Genomic DNA, 21,591 nt, shown 5'->3' on the forward strand with positions numbered 1-21,591 from the left:
AGCAACTGTACTTTCTGAGAAGGCTGAGGAAATTTGGCATGCCAGCCAGTGTTCTTACCATCTCCATCATGGTCTGGTATGGAAACTGCACTGCTCAGGACAGGATGGCTCTCCAGCATGTGATCAAAACTGCCCAGTCCATCTCAGGAGCAGCCTTCCGCTCACTACAGGACATTTATCACACCAGGGTCATCAGAAGGGCACAAAACATCATCAGGGACAGTACAGACCCCCAGCACAGACTCTTCACACTCCTACCTTCAGGCAGACATTACAGGAGTGTGAAGTCCAGGACAACTAGACTGACCAACAGCTTCTATTCACAGGCCATCAGGCTGGTGAATACTTCCCAATCTGAACTGATTTACCCTCGCATTCAATAACTGTACCTTACCTACACTGTACTGCTGCTGTTAGAACAATACTGTTTTCATCTATTACTTGCACAGAACAATATTGTTTACTGTTTTCATCTGGTTACATCTGTTACTTGATCCACTTTATGAACAGCTGCTCTACATACTTGCACATGCATGTGTAACTTTCATTTTATTTCAACTTTGCACATACTGTACATTTTTTACTTTTACTTTTTAGAGTTATTCTTATATTTTCTTTCTTATTCTCTTAAGATTATATATGGTGAATGGAGGAACAGCAAAGTAAGAATTTCATTGTACAGTGTAACTGCCTGTCCTGCTGTGCACATGACAATAAAACTCTTGAATCTTGAATTCAATGTGCATGTTGCACAGTAACACAGGTCACAATAATGAATAACTAATGTTATATCACATAGCCATGATACCCTGCAATTAAAACAATAAAAAATAAAGGAACAATGAAAAACCATGCTATAGCAGTTATAGTCATTTCTGACTTTGCCACTCTTTGGAATATGGCATGGAATCAGGTTAAACTGAAATAACAATAGACCAGCATTCTGACTAAGCAAAACTCAAGTAGATCTTCAGGCAGATCTACTGACAACTCACAGTCTTACTGAGGTCAAATCTTGCGCTTCACCATCTTGGCAGGCTTCATCTCACCTCTGGAAGATAGCATTGCTCCATTGCTCTATCCTCCAATCCTTTCTCTCTCTCTCTTCCTCTCTCTGATTCCTGCTTTCAGCTCTATCACAATCGTCATCCATTATTCATCCTGCTACACCGCCAGCGTCCACATGCCCGTTACACCCCAACAACTTACTGAGCATGAAATTCATTCAGCTCCAAGCTTTTCTCGCTAACACTTCACTTTTTTAAAAGGTACAACCATTGTGTCCTTGGCATAATGCCACACACATGTGGCTGAAGGATTTATGTATACAGAAGGCTTTACTGCAGAAGGTGGACAGTGAACACGATCATACTGGGCTTTAGCCAAGGTTAATTTAAAGTTGGACTATATTCAAGCTGACTCAATAATATATCTGGTATTATACGTACACTTAACAGAAGGTTAAAATGAGTCACAGCGCACAGGTCAATGCTTTAGAATAGGGCTATTCATTTAAATTGTTCCTTCAAAATGTAAGAGAAGATCAGATCTTGGCACAATCTACTGAGCATTTTTAGCTTTAAAAGCATGTGGGCTGTTCTGGGCTAAAGATGCAGTCAATAATCTACTCCGAATAAAAAATATTTACTATAATAAACCTTTAAGGCCAACTTATGCTTCTGTTTAAGTCAAAGTTTGGTCAGAGATTATTTTGGTAAAACTCTTCAGCAGTGACGCACCAAAATAAAAATTCTTGACCAAAAATGAAATTCAGGAAAAACTGCTTTGGCTGAAAACCAAAACTGAAACCCCAAAAGAATACATAATTTGTAGTTTTATCCATGAACTGAAGTAACAATGCTGACAATGCCTTAAAGGCAATAATCAACATGTTGGGAAAGAGAGCTGTCAAAGAACTACAGGATTAACTTCATTGTAAACTGCTAGCTACATAACATCAAACAATAAAAGCAGAACTATGAAAATGTAATACTTCTGTACCATACAGCCGTCCCTTGGGTCCAGATGACAGCCACAAGAGCTGATGAGGGAGTGGATGCCACACAAGTTTCGAGTTCCACCGCCTGGGCACCCCTTCTTGCCGGCTCTCGTGGCTGTTATGAGGACCCGGTGAACAGGTGCATGGTGCTCTTTACCTCCTTAAGTCAAATTTCACAGCCCCTCCATAATAACAACAGAAAACAGCTTGTTTTTTATATGTTAACCATGTGGACGTGTCTTTGAAACTCACATTTAGCATTCTGACATTCTTCCACAGGGGCACTTTTAGCACATAAGCTTTAGTGTTCATCATTTACAGAAGAAGCTAGAACTGGTGACATGACAAAAACATAATATCATAATACTACAGGAACTGTTCATGATACATGCATACAAAAACAATGAATACACTGAATTTTATTCAACATCTCACATCCTGTACTAATTATGCTCTATCTGTGACATAGGCAGTGCTTTGTAACACTGACAATGTCCACAATGTACTCAAAGAAGCATATTGTAACGTGACAATGTATACAATAATGATAAATATGATCATATTCCCTAAAAGAAACAGCCAAACCTCAGAAGAATATAACAAATGCACCTGTTTATAGTCTGTGCTATTTAGCTTATGAGACCATTTTTAATCAATTCTTATTTTCATCATCATGATTATTATGTTAGACACTTCATTGTAGACATATTTACACTGTTGCTTTTTTCTGCTAACATTTTTAGGTAAACTATAGCTATATGTTCCTTTCATGCTGTGCTCTCTGTTGTACACTGCCACAACACTAGTGTTATTCTTAACATGATTAATGTGATGAAACTTTACTAATGTATTTTATCAAATTTGAAGCTTACCTTAGATTTGCACAGCTAAAACTATGCGTACTCTTCTAATAAAGTAGACATTGTTTAGTCACAGCTGTGGTGCTGTGCTACATCGACTCACCCAGTGAAGTCTGCCGAGTACATTCCATAGTCGAAAACATACACCCTGGTGATCTGGCAAAGTGTGAGGTAACCCAGGGCAACCACAAAGCAGTATCTAAAAAGAGGAAGACAAGAGAGAGGATATCCTGAATGAGCTACCCCCTCTGGAACTGGAAGGAAAACAAGGTATTAAGTGTTACATAATCTACGGTCACGTTTTTGTCACAAAACCATGGAAGAGTTATTACATTACTAGAGCTGTCCATTGCTGATAGTCTGGGCTGGACAGACCAGGATCATTTAACCCCACTCATAACTACACAGTAGGGCCTGACCAATATTTCAGCTTATAATATAATTTTACCCAATAATAATAGCTTGTGGGTTTATCAGCATGTTGTTCGATGCAAAGAAATCCTTTTACTTTTCATAACAGTTTCATATTCAATTGCTTCACAGAGACCGCTAAGCAGGCAGTCACCACTTACATCACATCAATATGGGTTAAAGACATTAAAAAAAAACAAAAAAAAACAACATTTGGACACAAAACACCACAGTTAAAATAGCAAAAACATGTAAAGTACATCCAACCTACAAATTTAGGATACGGACAACATGTTATAATAGAAACACAATTTTCAAATAAGAGAAATGTGGAAAATTAAGAGCTAGTTAACCCTTAATTAAACCTAAAATCTTGCTGGCGACACATTCAAAGACTGTGGCTTTGTTGTATTTAACTCAATAAAACCTGACCCCAGGGCAGTTACGATACACACGTCTACAATAAACAAAGTAAAGTGTATAGGCTATTGGAGTTTGTGCAAGAGAACACAGCGTTTTTAATAAGATTAACAAAAGAAGGATGCTGAAGTGTGAACTATTTCCCCATTGATATGTTTTCTTATTTAAAAAAAAGGTGGTAAGCGATACAAAAATAAATAAATAAAAACCATCTGTTAGTTTTGTTAGCTTTTGCGCTGACCTTAAAGTGTCAGTGGTATTACTGAAGGTACTGAAGGAACACTGAGAACAACAATCAAACGACTTAATCAAACTTGGACCACAATGCACAGTCATAAGTTTGGGCACCCTGTTTAAATTATATGTTTTGTTGAGGGATTGCACCCCTACACTACAGCGTGGAAGGCAGAGGTGCTACTAACTACACTACACCAACCACCACATTTTGGGCCAAAACCTTATCTCAGGACTACCATAAAACAACATTTCAGGCGTGAGGTAGCTTATTTAAAATCATTTTATGGAATCATTTTTGTGAGCTTTTAGGCACCTTAAGCTCTTCAGATGTCTGGTTCCTATCACGACCACTGAGAACAATTCTCTGAAAGTTTCTCTTAACTTTGCTTATAAGCATTTAGCTATGCAGAAATTTGGAAAAATCATTGGGATTTTTTAAATATGTAGTGTTTAAGAGGTTAATACAGAACAATACCAAGAGTAACAGTATTTGAGTTATTTAGATTAAAGTAAGCAAATAAAACAAATAATTTCATATGTAAGAGAAATGCACACATCCACATTAAGCAGAAACAAAGAAAGACTGCAGGTTGTCGTTGACACCTCTCTAAAAATAGTAACATGATCACTTTGATGTCACTGATATTCCAGATGCTAATTTATGCGAGGTGTTTGCATTCTGACTATGAATGAATTAGTGAGCAATGTGCAAGAAATAGGAAATAATCCTATTTATAAATCTGACTGTTTAGCTTGACTAACTGCGAGCACGAGGACTAAGAACAAAAGCCACACATAAACAAATTATTATTTTTTAAATTATTAGTTTTCAACGAACTGTTGACATTACTTACTTATTAGCTTTAACATCTTGAAAGTTGGGCCTATTTTTCAATTATTTTTTATTCAGTATCTGCTATGAATTATTCTATGACCACTGTAAATGACCTAGTAGCCACTATAAAACTAATATGTAATTTACGTAGTTGTGAAAGTAAAGAACAGAAGTGTGATGCCACATACAGACTGTTTGGGTTTAACTGGAGAAAAATGTAAAGATAAGTAGTTCTACAGTGAGGGTCTAAACACTTTCTACACCGTGGTTTCCTCCAGCCAGCCACTTCAAACAGCTCCACCATGTTCAGCCTGTTGAAGATTTGGCCTCCGCCCAAGAAACAAACATCTCTATGGAACAGCTCCAGAGACTGAGCCTCAATCCTCCTCAGCAGATTCTAAACCTACATTCTGAGGGAGGACGGCTGGCAATGACTGTCAACTCCAAGACTTCCAACAATGCCAGTTTAGCATGTCCCCAGTCCCACTGGTGGCATTCGGAGGCAGCGGCCGCCTTGCTACAAACACTGGCTCTCTTTTTACAGGCCGTGGCTCTGCTGTGAAAGGCCTTGTTCTGGTGGTGAGCTTGCTGCTTTGTTCTGCATGTCTTCCCTCCAGCTGCACACCAGACAGAGCTGTCCACTGTTGTGCAGAACAAGAGGGTCACCAAGTTCGAATGTTTAATTTATTTAATCGAATGAAATGACATTATCATTATTTTATGGGGGGGATTTAGAAAGATTCATTAAAATTTTGATACAGAATATCAGGTGACCATCATGTGGCACACAGTTCCACTCTGACGTAAAAGCAGCTTCCATCCAGAATTAGAAAGAGAGAAATATGATATATGAATATCTGAATAGCCCTTCTGGACCCATTTTAAAGAATCTTTCTTAAATGCTCTTATTAAATGCAGATTTATTTATGTCTAATTCATTCATTCATTTTTACTTCATATTTTTGCTCCATGGTCCTCATGGTGTTCTTTTTATTTCTCAAAGAGCATGCCCTGAATCTTCCTTTAAAACACTTTTATTATTTCAGAAATTAAAAGTATCTGTAAATGTAATTAACAAACATGAAAACGTATCTATAACTTCATATTAAAGAAAAAAAAGGGGCAATACTTTATTTGGATGGTGCACTGTAGATTATTTGTAAATGTACAGTATATATTTACCAAGTACCATTAAGTACCATTCAAATGAACAGTCATTTAATGCCACTGAACTTGAAGCTGAATGCTACTTAGATGGTTCACTATAGGGGGCTTGTAAATGCTCAGTCTGCCTTTCAATAACATTCAAGTAAATATTCATTAAATTCAACTGAATTTCAAGTTCAGTGTGACAGAGTTTAGTAAATCTATACCTAACCCTAAACCGGACCTAAACCTAAAGGCAAAACCTATACCTACTCCTAAACCTTACCTGTTGATAATCAACTGAGGATCACCAGAAGGTTTATTAATTATTTAAGTAGCTGTAGAGCATCTACACTTAGAAATAAAAGGTACCATACAGGTACATGTATGTACATGTACATATGTTTTTCCTAGTGGAAAAGTAGATATTTGTATCTTTTTATAAACTAATGTTTTAAAACAGAACCATTTAATAAAAAGTCTGGAAGCGAGACGGGGTGTGTGGAGTCAGTACAGCTTAGAAAATATCATTTCAGTGGATTATGGTACAGTTATGTTCCCTGACTAAAGGTACAGAGATGTACCCCTCAGGGTCCTACCCCAGTGACAGTGTCGTACCTTTTTTTCTGAGTGTATTGGGGACCATCCAAATAAAGTGTGACCAAATAAAGGAAAGATGAAAATTCAGCTTCTTTACCCTGCTAGTATCACACAGAGGCTGATGAAAAATAGCGTCTGTTTTTATTTATTTTTATTTTATTTATACTTTTCCATTAATAACAGCATTTCTGAATGATGTTGCATTCAGGGCTTAGTTTTCTGAATTTCTGAACAAGAAAACACATGAATAGGAATATGTCACATCAGTTGGACTTTATTGTCACTATAATTAAAAACATAAATAATAAATGTTTACCAATCCGAACTGTGCTCTGATCGAGCTTAAAACAAAGAATGCCTTGTGCATCTTTCACACAGTGATAAAAACACTTTAGCACACAGAATGTTCTGGTTTTATATGCTGAAACGGATGAAATGACTTTACTGCTCCCAACAGGGATGCACACATAGAGCTCTTCTGGCAGCAGATTTAAATGAGCAACTTTCTTTGCTGTTGGGCTCATGTTTTTAAGCACAGTTCATCATGTCTCATTTAAAAGACAAAATTCTTGTTTTGCCAGATCCTTCCACCGAAATGCCATGACTTTTGCCCACCTGTAAAACAGTCGTCTTACCTATAGTTAATTCACTGTTCACAAACAGGCAGGGAAAAATAATATTAACAAATATCATGCTTCACCTTCCCAACCAACCAGCCTCATTTATCACTGAGTGAAAACCTTCAGCTTTCTCAGAGACCCTCAATATATACTGCTATATTGCCATATCTGTGTAGTGATGACAATTTTCATTTTAGGCAAACATAACCCCCTCGGTGAGCGAAAACCGACTGCTCATATCACAGTCCAATCCAAACAATGGCTGCATTAGAAATTCATCCTTTTTGTGTACAGCCAAGCAAGCCTTCATTCAGCAGTCAGTGGAGTGTGAAGAGGCAATATTCTGAACTCTACACAGTGCAGGTCTTCACCCAGCCACATGTGCAGTCAAGCAGATGAATGAACATGCATTATTTGTTCACTGGCTGCACACAAATACTGCCATTGTGACTGCATCATTCATCAGAATAAAACATCACAGAATAGAGAATTACAGTGCACAGAAGTCAAACTATCAACTGATTTGTATTTGTTAGGTGAGGAAGAACTGCAGTCCTATAAAGGTGTAAAAGGTATAGATATGAAATTTCTGTGCTTGCTATTCGTTTTAAATGGGCTACAAATCCTGATAACCGATAACATTTTATATTTTATTGTATTACTCCTATTAGTTTTAGTTTAACAGCTGTTGACCTATTATTTTGTCACACTTTTTAAATTAAGTAGTCCTAACATATTGTAACCCTGGGGCAGGGGTACTCAGAATGCTTTGCACATTTGGTTTCTATTTATTGCCTCTAATTTTTCTTATTTAATTCTCTTTTTAAAAGCTTTTTTGAGTGTTAGAAGAAAAGGTGAGATGTGGGTGCATTTACATGTTTTTGTATTATTTACCATGCCGTGTTCTGTTTTCAGATTCACCGGTTTACCCCCACTACATTAGTCATATAGTGCAATTGTGAGGGCCTCATATTAATTAATATAAGTAATAATACATATTAATACTGTTCCAAGTGTCAAAACTGTCTTTATTTTCAATGTATTATCAGGAGATTGTGAGTTAAAATATCTGTGTCACATTCAAAAAGTGTGCTAGTTAACAGTGGTATTATTGGCTGATACAGAATCCCATGAGTTGCTAATCAACATATTGGTCAAGCCCTTATTGACTGGCACAAGGCTGAAAAAGAACTGTATGAAAAGTTATTTTAGAAACGAACTCTGTGACAATATATGCCACACTTTCAAGTAATATCTGCAAGAGGAGGCAATAGTGCCTTAAGTTAGAAGAACGAGGAAGGGGCAGAAATCAATTTAATCAATGGGCTCTATTCACACAGATGTGCTGTAGGATGAACACCGCAGAAACCAGTCTGTTTACTGCATAGAAGTTAAACAAGGACATAATACATGTGCAGCATCTGAGAGTGCAGTCTCTTTGCTGCCAGTCTTTGCTGCCAGGCCCTGCATACCTTCTCCTTACATAACCAGACACTAACTGTCCAGAAGTTTGGAACCAAGTTGTTTGTAGTGGCCAGGAGATGGACCTCTATCAGTGTTACATGCACGCTATTGCAGACAGCTGGAGCCTTCTGGACACCTCCTCCACACAAGGCAGGTAACAAGCAATACATTATGTAATACAACTGTCAAGCAGGAGTTATCATGCAGCCACACAAATGAAATACAAACTCCTACTCCAAAAACAACACAGAGAGCATAAAGTATATGCAAAATGACAGACTCTCCCATTGTGAGTCATAGGCTGTGTCCAAAACTACTATACTAGACAATTCAAACTACACTAAAGGATGGACTTGTACAGGTGGTGTTTAGTATGGGTTTAGTATGGTAGTATGCTGTTTTGGATGCAGCCTTGTTTTGTAGGACTATGTTAATATCAGAGATATTTGTATTGGCCAGATGGTAATACTGGGCGTCGAATCTCTAGTTAAAATACAATACTGTACAAAAGTCATAGGCAGTTAAAAAAATGTTAAAACAATTTATCTTGGCAGTAAGTGTATTTTTCTCAGTACAACACAATATATAATATTAGGTTTAATAAACAAATACAGCATAAAACAACAAAAATGTGTTTAAAAAAATGAGAAAAATACACCTTGAAAAACTTAAGCTTTTGAATTAATTAATTTATTTATTAGAGTTCCTGATTTTTTCACTGCAATCCAGCTACTGCCTGGGCTTAAAATCCATAAGTCTTGTCCAGTTTCCATTAAATGCAGGATTAATGCACTTAATGTTAACTGCAAATACTGGACTTCCTCAATGGGAGCTTTGGAAATGGTTATGCTAAAATACACTATTTGTGTATTTGTATTTATTTTAATGTTAGGGTTTTTGAATAAATAAAGATGTACTGCTCAGTTCAACAGCTTCACATATGTTCTCCGACAGCCTGAGACTTCTACATAGTACTGTATATGTGTGTATGTTGCCTTGAGATTTCTTCATTAGCTCCAAACTGTGACGATGACGTTTGTACTCACTTGTCATGCCCCATTTCATTATGATGGAGAGTAATTTAGCCTCCCGAGGACTTGTGGCCGTAATCTGCTGAGGAAATCAGCTGGGTAATGCCGTGAGGGAATACCCATTAGCTCTTGATAACCAGCGGTCAGACCACCTCATACAGACAGAGGGGTAAATAAAAGTGGAGAGTGAAAAGATAGTAGAGGCTGGTATGAGACCATGCTCTGGGACAGTATCAATGCAGCCCATTCCCACCAGGCATAAAATGGCCAAATGGACTGATTGCTTTCTAGCTGTCAATACCCAGTAGCTACCAACTGATGACAGACTCAAAAAGCATTTCTCACCACTGCCCCTAAATGTGTTATAGCACCATTTCAAAACATCTCAGTAAAGACATTTTCTGTGTTTTTTATTGAAGTTATTGCCTCAACTGTACAAAAGACAGCTGACTGAAATTTTACTTTTCCTTATATGCAATGTAAACATTTGTTTAACCCTTTCCCAAACCCTATTTCCCAAAGTTGTCTCAGGGCAACAAACTCATTTTCTTCACTTTGAAATAATGTTATACGTATTTAAAGGCAATAATAGGCTTAACAACAAAGAGAAGAGTCTAAGTCAATAAAAAGCAAGTACTTGGTCATACCATCTCTTAATGGGCACATTTAAACCTCTTTTTTAACATTTAGTATCAAGTTTTCTTTTTGGTATGAGAATTTGCAGGGATTTACTAGTTGCCTAGAAGCAACAGTGTGCGGCAGTGGAATGGATTTAGCTATAGGATCCTATAGTCTCACAATTTTGGCTCAAGGCAACATACTCAAAAAGACCCCTGCACACATTATTATTTTAATAGTGTTTTTAAATTTTATAATCGGGACAATTTTATGCAAGAAAAGTGAAGCTATTTAATTGCTTTCATAAAGTGTGCAGTAGAGGGTTAACCACTGTGGGAAATCATCACTCAGGGAGACCCAACAGTGTCCTAGCTAATCTGCTAACAAAAAACTTTTAATTGTTGATACTGATTAAAAATATCAGAATCTTTTCATTTTGTCACCAGAATGGCAACTAGGGGCCTGAAGAAAGAAGTTAAATAATTACAGTTGATTGTGTAATAATTGGGAAAGGCCTAAGAAAGTTATGAAATTCAATTATTCTTAAAGTGTGAACTGAATCATATTCCTTAGTTTTATTTACACCAGCGTAGATGACAGAGCTAACAGTATGGGAACTGCAGACAGCAAGTCACCTGAGCCTCTTTCCGAAGCATCACTGACACACTGGCATTCTCACTCAAGCTTTACACTCCTTTTCAATTATTTCCACTACTCTTCTGCCCTTTTCACCTCATCCTTCCCCTGAGTAGGTCACAGTGGCCCTGGACTTTTAGTGTGGTAAGATCCCAGTCTTCTCTACAGACGACTCGCAACAACTACTCAGTGCAGTGTTAACAGATTTTACTGTCACAAAGGGACCATAGCTTGTACCAGAGCGAGACTTCAGACAACGAGTCAGTTTTTTTATAGGGTTAAATATATTCATCTGTAGTTTTAATAGAATCCTTCCATATTTTGATAGTGCAGAACAATAAAACATTATTAAACTTTTTTTTTTCTTCACAAAGAGATAACTGGCAAAAATGCAAAAGATGAGTAACAAAAAAATGTTAGGGTGCCCAAATGACCATAATATCAGGCAATATCAACTTCATAGCTGTACAGACTGTATGTCAAAATATTTGCAGACACCTGCTCATGTTTCTTCTAAAATCAAAGGTATTAACAGGGAGGTAGAGAGATGTTGCAAAATTGCTGTACCATTTGATTGCATTCAGCCACAAGAGCATTCCCATTCTATTGGCAATTACATTTATTGGAGATTACATGAGCTGTATACATTAGTGAACACCTGTGCAAGCAATGGATTCACCTTAAAGTAGCTGAATTCTCCAAACAGAGGGGTTTCTGGATATTTTTGACATACTGTATATGTTAAGTGTAAAAATGTGTATGACAACATACAGCCAGAAGTAAAATGTGTTATTTTGTATGATGTACAATGCAAAATGTGTTTTCTAAAATCATCACCATTCAATGGTAAGGTGGATTTTACAAACCGAGACTGCCCTACCTGCAGCTAAAGCAATGCCTCACTGTGTCTCTGCTGAAGTTTAAAAATGTATGGTTAGAATTATGCAGCACAAAGTTTCAGAGGACAATCACACTGCAATGCATATTCTACTAAAGGACAAACCCTGATCATTTCGTATTATGAAAAAAATCAGGAGGTCAGTGGCCTAGAGCTTGTCACTGTGACCTGCCAAGGGGCAGCACAACCTACAACTGCTCTTTGACCACTCTCCCTGACACACTGCCCATGCTCAGCCAGTGCTACCTGAGTAGCAGGGGGTTCAGGTTTTGGAATGCTCCACTTGCTAATGCTACTTTCACCCTATGAAGCAGAGACCAGTTGGCAATCTCAGGAAATCAAATCATGGGTTATAGTCCAATTATTAACACTGTAATGCTGCCAAACCAGCTCTATACAATTCAAGCAATGCCAAAAAATCAAAAATCTAATATATCTATCAGACTGCACAGTCATTTTTATGTGCTACTGTCATGAAGTGTAAGTACTAAGGGAAGCTGAACGCAGAGGCCCTGGTTAGCTATTTGATGGTAGTGTTAATAGCAGTCAGTATTGAATGGTGCTATTTTTAGCCAGTAGCCTTAGGCTGGAGACCATTAGCACATGGTCTAATACAGTCAAGTGCTTTTAGATCAGCTTGGACAATCTCTCAGCTGGGACAACATACAAACACACATGCATGCAAGCACACAACCCATCCTCACAGACCTGACTGTGAAAGTAATAAAGACTAAAGGAATCTGTAATGAGTCAATGAGAACATCCTCATCACATTGTTCAAGCCTGTGGTGCTTTGAGATCGGATCTTTTACAATATAAATTCTTGCAATCACATTAGTTACTGACTTCACTGTAATGAGAAACAAGCAACAAGAATTGTATTACCTGCATTACTCATATGTCTCCAAAGTTGACTTTACACAGTGAAACATTCATGCAACTAGCGGCAAGTTGTGATTTCATTTCAATGCAACCTGACAATTACTCGAAACAATTAAAAAGCAAAGTTGCGTGCAACACACTTTGTTTACTCCACTAGTTAGTCAAATTAGCAGCTCCTATGTTTGAAACACCATATCATTCTCCCCAAAAGGTCGCCTACAAAGTGTAATTTTCAGCATTCAGCATTCATCATCTCTATTTTTCATTGCAATTTTTGTTTCTTTGCTACATGTTAGTGGTTTATCTGTTGTGTGTATGTTAAACCTTAGAAAATTAATGGTTAAGTAGAGGGTGTGAATCTAACTATTATAACAGCACGTTAACAATAAATAAATACATAAATAAATGGCAGCACAGGCAGACACTTAAACAGTGTAATCCTGCCAGCAGCCACCACAACTGGTTACAAAATACCAACTTAAAAAAAGATCTTTCTGACAAGTTTCTAGGTTTTCAAATTGCTGCTCATAATATAATAATATAATAATAACTGCAGTCATGGTTGTGTCTTGTTGAAAGCAGGGATAGTGACGTGTCTTAAGTTATATTTGATGTGGACTGAATAAATTACTGAGAGAAAAACTCTGTTATCTTATTACAGTCAAAAAGAAGTAAGCAGTAAATTGTAATGGGTTATATTTTTTAGGTAACTACCACAACTGAGATCAGTAAAAGAAGCTTTATAGAAAATAAAACAGACACTTCCCTTCAACTAAACAGCGTCAAGTTTGTGTCCCTCCCAGTGTAAATATTTAAACATTTTTTACTACTTATATTAAAAATTCATATCAAAGTGAACATGCCCGTCGGTTACATTTGTCTGTTCATTGCGCCCAATTGCGTTCATAGTAGCCCAAGTGAACGACGCTAGACATAATAATTATATGAGAACATTGCAACTATACTACAACAACAATTCTACTTTCAACGATGTTACACTGTTACTGTAGAGATACACACACACACACACACACACACACACACACACACAAATCAATAGTCCTGGAGGTCCACAGTTTACAGTTTAAGTTCTGCCTGTAATTTTTTAAAACCAGATGATATCAGAGCAAGAAAGATGCATAAAACTAATATTTAGCAAGTATGTTAGACAATGAAACCTAACTAAACTGCCAAGAAAATGAGAGATAATGAAAATAGTCAATGGAGTCACTTCTCACCTGTGCATGTGCTCCACTCCAGTGAAGATCATGATGCCATAAGTGAGTCCACTCTGAACCAGGAAGTGTAAGGCATACCTGCAATAAAACACAGGAGCAAGCCTACATTACCACTGAACTAGAACAGACAAGCCTCTCCTTCCAGAGACATGGGAAGCAGGGGTGCTGAGGGGGCTGTAAGTGTGCCCTGAAGCAGCCCAATTTTGTCTTAAAAACATTACCATAATTATCACCCACTCCCCTCCACTCTATCCAACACTGCAATAATTTCAATATTAGCTTAACTATGCATATAACACAAGTGGGTTACTGGTTGTTTCTCAATTGAGCAATTTGATTGGTTGACACATGGCTCATTTGCATGTTTACCCTGTATGAAAGAGCAGGGACAGCAGGGTGTGCATCACTTGAAGTTGCTATGTCGGTTATGTGTATAGCTCTTTGTCTCCCTACAAGCAATTAAAATAAAACAGGAAAAAAAAAAAACACATAGCATTTAGCATGATGTCATGGTGTTCATGCATACATTGCTAAAAATTTCATCCAACTTAAAACATGTTCGCGCATCCCAGTCTGGTTCACATGGGAATGCCTCCAGGAGCCACTGCAACAGGTCTGCCAGATGAAAGTATTCATCCATCCATCAATTATCATAAATGATAGGAGCAGATCGAGCTTGCTCAATGCAGCTAGCAGGCACAAATTTCGCTGGTTACTCTGGTGACTATGTGACAAAGGCTTCATATCAGAGCGATGGTGGTTTTCGGCTGGATAAAGACGGTTTCTGCAATAATCATTTTACAATGATAAACAGGAAAACTCAGCTCACAAATCAAATGATTAAACCATCTGAAATACAAGACGCTTCTGGCAGTTATTCCAACTAACTCCTTCTCACAGTCATATGGCACTACAGTACAGTACAATGCCATGTATTTAAAAGTCAGCGCTTGTACATGAAGGTCTTGTAATGCACAGACAAAGGATCTGAGACAAAGAGACAATCAACCCACTGGTGACCTTTCCCTGGGCGTATGGTTACCCAACACGCACAACACACAGAGAGCCTGATGTGATGTGAACAGCAGGAGGTCATGTTTCTTTGTTGTCGTCATGTTGGTTTTATAGCTGCTGCTGTATTCAAACTGAGGGAAATTTCTTAAAAGCTCTTCATCATCTATGGCTCTTGTTATGCAAACAATCTGACAGAAAAACAGGTACGACTGTTCAGGCCAGTCCTATTAGTTTAGCACTAGAAACAGCAGTTTCACGTGCTCGTTTGGGGGGTTTTCTCACAAATGTACCTTAGCAAGCATCAACCTGTTACCACAGCTTACTGGTGCCGTTTAAAACATTTGGCAGAAAGACACTAGGGTGGAACCGATAACTGATTTTCATAATGTCCATGCATTTGGGATTAGAATTAATTTAACAATGTATTATTATTATTATTAACAATAATAAATAAAGTAGTATAGTTAAAAAGACATTATATTATTACTAAAATAATAAAGAGTTGCGTCAAACTGGAAGTGACCATCAAGCGTCATGGAGAAACAGATGTTTTTGATTGGAATATTTTGCAATTTGCTAGATGAAATACATAATAATACAATGTCTTTTTTAAACTATACTATTTTATTTATTATTGTTAATAATAATAATAATAATAATAATAATAACAATACATTGTTAAATTCATTCTAAACCCAACTGCATGGACACTATGAAAATCAGGTTATCGGTTTAGTACATGTTCACAACCTCTCAGTGTTGCAATGATTAATGAAAGAAGTGTTCTGTTAAAACAGTTTGTAGTTATTTACATCAAAGATCTTGTATTGTCTTTCATTTATTTTGTTTATTTGGATATCATCTCAGACCAAGGTCCTCATTTCACATCCCACATCTTGAAAACCTTTACAGACCAGCTGGGGGTCACTATGTGTCTCACTTCTGACCATCACTTGAAATCTAATGGGCAGGCAGAGATTATACCAAGTAACAAGGAGACCTCTGCCTGCTTTTGGCAATGGCCAATAGGAGCAGCAGGCCTGAGTTTCTCCCTTAGGCAGAGTTTACTCAGAATTCACTCCATAACCCTTACACCAGGCTCACCCCTTCCAACTTGTGCTTGGCTATCAGCCTCGCCTGTTCCCTTGGAATCCAACTAGAGTAGATACCCCACCACTTGATAAGTGGTCACAGCATAACCATGTATAGGCATCTACGTATGCCAACCTGAAGGTGGCTATCCAATGGCAAAAGACACAAGCAGCCCAATTCTGCAATGAACCACTTGATTATCATATGACTTGGGTCTGGCTCTCAACCTGCTATCTCAACCTCTTCCAGCCCTGCCATAAAGAAGGTTTGGGGACACTTTAAAATTCTTCATTCTCCAAGTTTCAGCAGTGTCTCACCCAGTCTCCCTACAGGTCAGTGATTTCTGGTCCACTGGACTAAATCACCTATGCTACTATATGAATGGCTACCCAGCTCAAATCATGGGCTCCTGGAAGTCTTCTGCCATCAGCACCATTGCACACACCTGTCATCAGGGGTAGTATCTGCAGGATCTGGGAGACTGGACAGGTTATGAGTCAGAAGACTACATAATGGACTACATAAGCACAGTGTTTTGAGTTCAATCTAAGCAAGGTAGTGCCAGTTTCTAGTGTTTTTCCTAATCCTAACTGAGCATAATTTGCTTCCACAGGTTTTATCAAGTTTTGAACTCTGGACTGTTCTTTGGATTTTGCCTCTGATTGTTGGTTTCCAATGTGTTTGCTGTTGTTTCATGTGAATTTGCTGGCCTATGAACAGGTTTTTGATTCTGTACTTGCTCTGTACTTGCATCCAACTTTCCCAGTGTTACAAAATGCAAATTCACTGAATGTTTTATACTGTTAGAAATCAATTTTGGAGATAAATTTCTGTAAAGCTCGACCTACCATGCAAGAACAACTACAAAAGAGCACATTTGTGGGTGGAGCATGGATAGGTCAAATAGATGAAGCGTGCCCTCGGGTTGTGCCCACACATTCATCACCAAACAGCTTCTTTCAGTTACAGGGCAACTTGGCAGTTTAACATTAACAAATCATTTCTGCTGTTACCGTTCAGCTTTGTGGTGAGCTTGCGATATTGTGACTCTGATTCAGCACTTACTCAATGCTGAGGTTTTCATTTGACGAGTCATAGTAACTAAAGTGGTCTAGGACTGACAGATAGAACAAGTCTCCCCCTGCACAGTAACATCCCCCATGACACAGTTTCACAAGCCACAGAGAAGTGCTTCAAAGAGCACTTCTTGGCTTCTTGCCTCAAACAATTCCGGCCAGTCGAATCACACAGAGCAGTCTCTCCTGGGGGTCCATACCAGCTCGTGTGCCTCTGGAGGACTGGGCACCTCATTACTGGACATCGTAAGCTATCTGAAAAGCCTGGAAACAGAGCGCCTTCAGGGACCTATTTCAAACTTCACCAGGCACTGATACTAGCATGAACACCCAAACCCTCTCAAGGCCAATACACCAAGAAGACTCAGAGGTCTACCTATTTCGTAGACTGAGGTGCCTTGGAGACTAGTGGTTAGTGGACCGGAGCAAAACAAGGAACACTGAGCAAAATTTAAGGCATAAAAAAGTTTAGCTTTAGCGGTTTTGTTCACTTCTGACAGAATGTTCGAGTAGTTGCTCAAGTGCCAAAATGTCCTCAGTCAGTCAGTAACCACATCAAGCTAATATCATAAAGCAATGAGGCGAGTCTGAACTGTTCAACTTTGGTTAAACTCTGAACTCTAATGTGCTTAATATCAATAGCGATTTCTAACATCCTAATTTCCCTTTTCTTTCACTACGCAATCTTGGACTAAACCAGATAATGATAGGGAGCTACAGATAAGGACTCATATGATCACTGTACACATGCCAAATTGGCAAACCACTGGAACGGATCCTTGCTGGGCACATAGTAATCAGTTTACTGATCGGTATCAGAGACACTGGCCTTTATCCAGCATGAGAGCACTGAAACAGATAGCATACACTGATAAATCAGACTGAACTGATATTTATTGCTAGCCTTCTTGATTCTAAGCAAAAACACCACAAAAGCCCAAAACTATTTTTTATTACCAGCAGTGTAGTTTCGAATTGTGAAGTAAAGATATCTCTAAATGTATCAAAAAGGCTTGAATATTTGCTTAACTTAGAGCCAATTAAGGATTTCCATATGCATGCAAACACTTTAAATGCTTTTCTGTATAGCTAAGGTAATGTAACATTTTATTCCTACAGTTGGTGGACCGTTAGCTATAACACTCTCGTAAATTAAGTTAATCACTTATAGTAGGATGGTTTGGACATGTGTTGAGGAGGAATAGTGGATATATTGGGCAAAGAATGTTGGAGATGGAGCTGCTGGGTAGAAGGAGAAGAGGTAGACCTCAGAGACGGTTTATGGATGTAGTGAAGGTGGACATGGAGATGGTTGGTGTGAAAGTAGAGGAGGCAGTGGATAGGGCAAGATGGAGGCAGATGATCCGCTGTGGTGACCCCTAAAGGGAGCAGCCGAAAGAAGAAGAAGAAGCTTATAGTAAGATTTTGCATCAGGTGGCTAACGCAAGTAGGAAATCTCATCCAGCAACACTGCAAACAATGGTGTGATAAACCTTCATGACAAGCACTATTAACAAATTTAGAAAAGCCTAAATTAACTACATGCTCTGAGGTTTGGCTGGGACAAAACTCACTTATATGAGGGAGAGGAAAGCTAACATTTGACTTATAAATATTGCTAACTGTGATTGGTATGTTGGCAGATCTGACATTACCTGCACAAAATTTAGTCCCATACAACTCAAACCAAGCAAAATAAATAAATAAAAATAAATAAGTTATTTCAAAAAAATCTCTAAAAGGAAAAGAACAAAGACCAACTTTTTTCACTGTTCATAGTAAAACATAACATACTTTTTTTTTTGGCCTGATACCTGGCGCCAGTATTGGTATCGATGCATCTCTAAACAAAATTATGCAAATGAGTAGACAGGGGCTTTAACACAAAGATATACTCACATTTGGAGCAATGTATGCTACCTTCTAGATTACGTCTTTTTAAGATACGTCAATGCTTATTTCAACATGACGACGCCAAGCCACATTCTGCAGGTGTTACAACAACTTTGACAGGTGCTAGACTGCCCGGCCTGCCTGCAGTCCAAAACAGTGTGATACCTAATGAGTTTTTTTATTTGTTTAAAATTAGACTTTAAACTGAAGCTGAGCCCTGCTAAACCCTGAACTCAAGATGTTATCAGAAGATGTTTTCAGTGTGCATCTCACCTTATCACCCTAGACATTTTATGACAGCTATTACATACACCAGCTATCTTCCAGCAGAGGAGCATTTGAACTTGCCCCGACCTGTCAAACTGCTGATAATCAATAATTATGCTCTGATGAAGGAGAAGAGTTAATCAAGAGAGGTCAAACCCAAAACACCCATGGAGATCATAAAGAATGGAATGGAGATCAATGCTATCAACAAGCCTCAAACCAGAACTCGACAAATATAGGATTTTTAAAGATATATTGGACATTTACGCATATAAATTCATTCATTCATTCATGTAATTATTTATTTGGCCCCTCTGCTTTAATAATTTTCAGTGCACTGACTGTAATTACAGACATGCAAGTCACAGATAGATTAACCATAGCTACATCTTGGCACAAGGCCGAAGTTAGCTTCCTATTTGCCAGCTTCTTGTTCAAATTTTCCTTCTCCACTTTAAACAGTGCAGCAGTTACATTCTGGTGCCTGAAGCTACTGCTGTAACTGCTGCATCATTTAAGGCTGAACTGGAAAATTCAAAAAGAAGCTGGCGAATAAGAAGCTGCCTCCAAGCCTCATTTATTTTAGTTGTTTTCCAGCATTAGTGGCTAAGATAATTTAGCAATGAACATTATCAGCTGTTGTTGCCAGAGAATTTTTAGAAGTGACAAGCTAGGAGAAAAGACAGGACCATTGTTTTTTTACTCACAAGAACTGCCACAGTGTTCCATAAACAAATTTACAGTTTTAACAGTTTTGGGTCATTATGCATGCAGATACTGATTAATCTGCAACTACCTCATATCGGCTGATAATATCGATACAGAGATTTATCAGTCAGGGTCCTACCTCAAACAAATATACTTAAACACACACACACTCACACTCACCAGCCAAAGCAGAAGAGGGCCAGGTAGAAGCCCAAGAGTGTGGCCACCACATGGCGGATAAAGGGACTGGTCTTGCTGGGGTGCAGATAGAGTCGGAACCAGCAGGCTGTGAGCAGGGCAAAAAGCTGACACACCACAAAATTCACCTGAGAGAAACAAAGAAAAAATAAATGGATAAAAGAAAGAAAAACGTGCTTTTCTTGCCCCTGGTAGTTCAAGATATGATTTTTGATGTACACTAGATATGTCCCCACAGTAGCAACCTAAACATTTGCTCTTCTGTAGTACAATAAATATGCCATCAAATATCAGTTTGAAAAATCAGTCAAATCCAAACTAGAGAAGGACCGATCAGTGTTTCCGGGGCCAATACCAATCGTCAACCGCCTTCAAGTGCAATCAGCTGACAGCTGATATTGATCGAAGGCTGAGTTGGACTGTCTACTCTTACCAAGTACGAATTTTTCATGTGATTTTCAGGTAATTTTAACGTGGTGGAATCTTCAAGCACTACAACTACATGGTGCATATACTGGGTACATGCCATTCCACAAAAAAAAAAAAAGACAAACTACACAGGGAGTCCCACCGCCCCTTACGAAAGCTATAGCTGCATAATGAGCAATACTGCAGGTATTTCCGTGTGTTCGTGGAGGAATTTGAGGCTCTGCTTCTATGTGTTGTTCCTCTCATTAAAAAGGAGTGAAGAATCGAAGGTTACATACAGTCACTATAACATACTCACCGTCATTCACAATCTTTCAGCTCGTTTGCCATATGTTTTCTTTTACTTGTGCCATTATTTTAGTCAGCGTTTATTGTGGTAAACGTTTTTGTGCTATGTTACAGGAGTTCTACTGCCATCCTGACACACATTTGTTTGGGCTGCAACCACAGAACAACAGAGCTCTGACTGGTTAGCTTGATTTTAACACATACGTACAGAACAGAAAATAGAGCAGGCTTTCACTCTGACTTGGTGTGAAAGATGGCATTAATGTATATATCCATTTGCAAAAATTAGATGTGCGTTTCTTTTGCCCATAAAAATCTGAGTCTGTGTCAACAGGCCTTGAGTCCTGTGGTCAAAAGTCAAAAGGTCTGTATTTACATCTAGCACACGAACGAGGAAATGCAAGGTCCTCACCAAGGACCAAGGAGCCTCACGTAGGGCTACAGCAATCCTGAAATACGGCTCACATGTTTTATGTCACTGATCAGTTCTCAGGATCATTTCAGTTATTGCATGTATATTTTAAATGTACACTATATTGCCAAAAGTATTCACTGACCCATCCAAATCACTGAATTGAGGTGTTCCAATCACTTCCATGGCCACGGGTGTATAAACCAAGCATCTAGGCCAGCAGACTGCTTCTACAAACATTTGTGAAAGAATGGGTCTCTCTCAGGAGCTCAATGAATTCCAGCGTGGTACTGTGATGGGATGCCACCTGTACAAAAAG

General features: G+C 38.3%; 1 protein-coding gene across 2 annotated transcripts in view; it reads right to left on the bottom strand.

The window, feature by feature from the left end:
* mboat2a (membrane bound O-acyltransferase domain containing 2a) overlaps positions 1-21,591 on the bottom strand; it is an 84,903-nt gene that overhangs the window by 27,126 nt on the left and 36,186 nt on the right. Inside the window, exons 2-4 of one of the 2 annotated variants that reach the window (XM_017694443.2) lie at positions 20,126-20,271; positions 13,896-13,973; positions 2,963-3,058 (exon numbers count right to left, since the gene is read on the bottom strand). In XM_017694443.2, the coding sequence (XP_017549932.1) occupies positions 2,963-3,058; positions 13,896-13,973; positions 20,126-20,271 (320 nt within the window). The remainder of the gene's footprint in view (positions 1-2,962; positions 3,059-13,895; positions 13,974-20,125; positions 20,272-21,591) is intronic. The other variant, XM_037541743.1, reaches the window with a different exon arrangement.

The sequence above is a fragment of the Pygocentrus nattereri genome, chromosome 10 (genome assembly GCF_015220715.1).
Source record: "Pygocentrus nattereri isolate fPygNat1 chromosome 10, fPygNat1.pri, whole genome shotgun sequence".
Classification (NCBI taxonomy): Eukaryota; Metazoa; Chordata; class Actinopteri; order Characiformes; family Serrasalmidae; genus Pygocentrus; species Pygocentrus nattereri.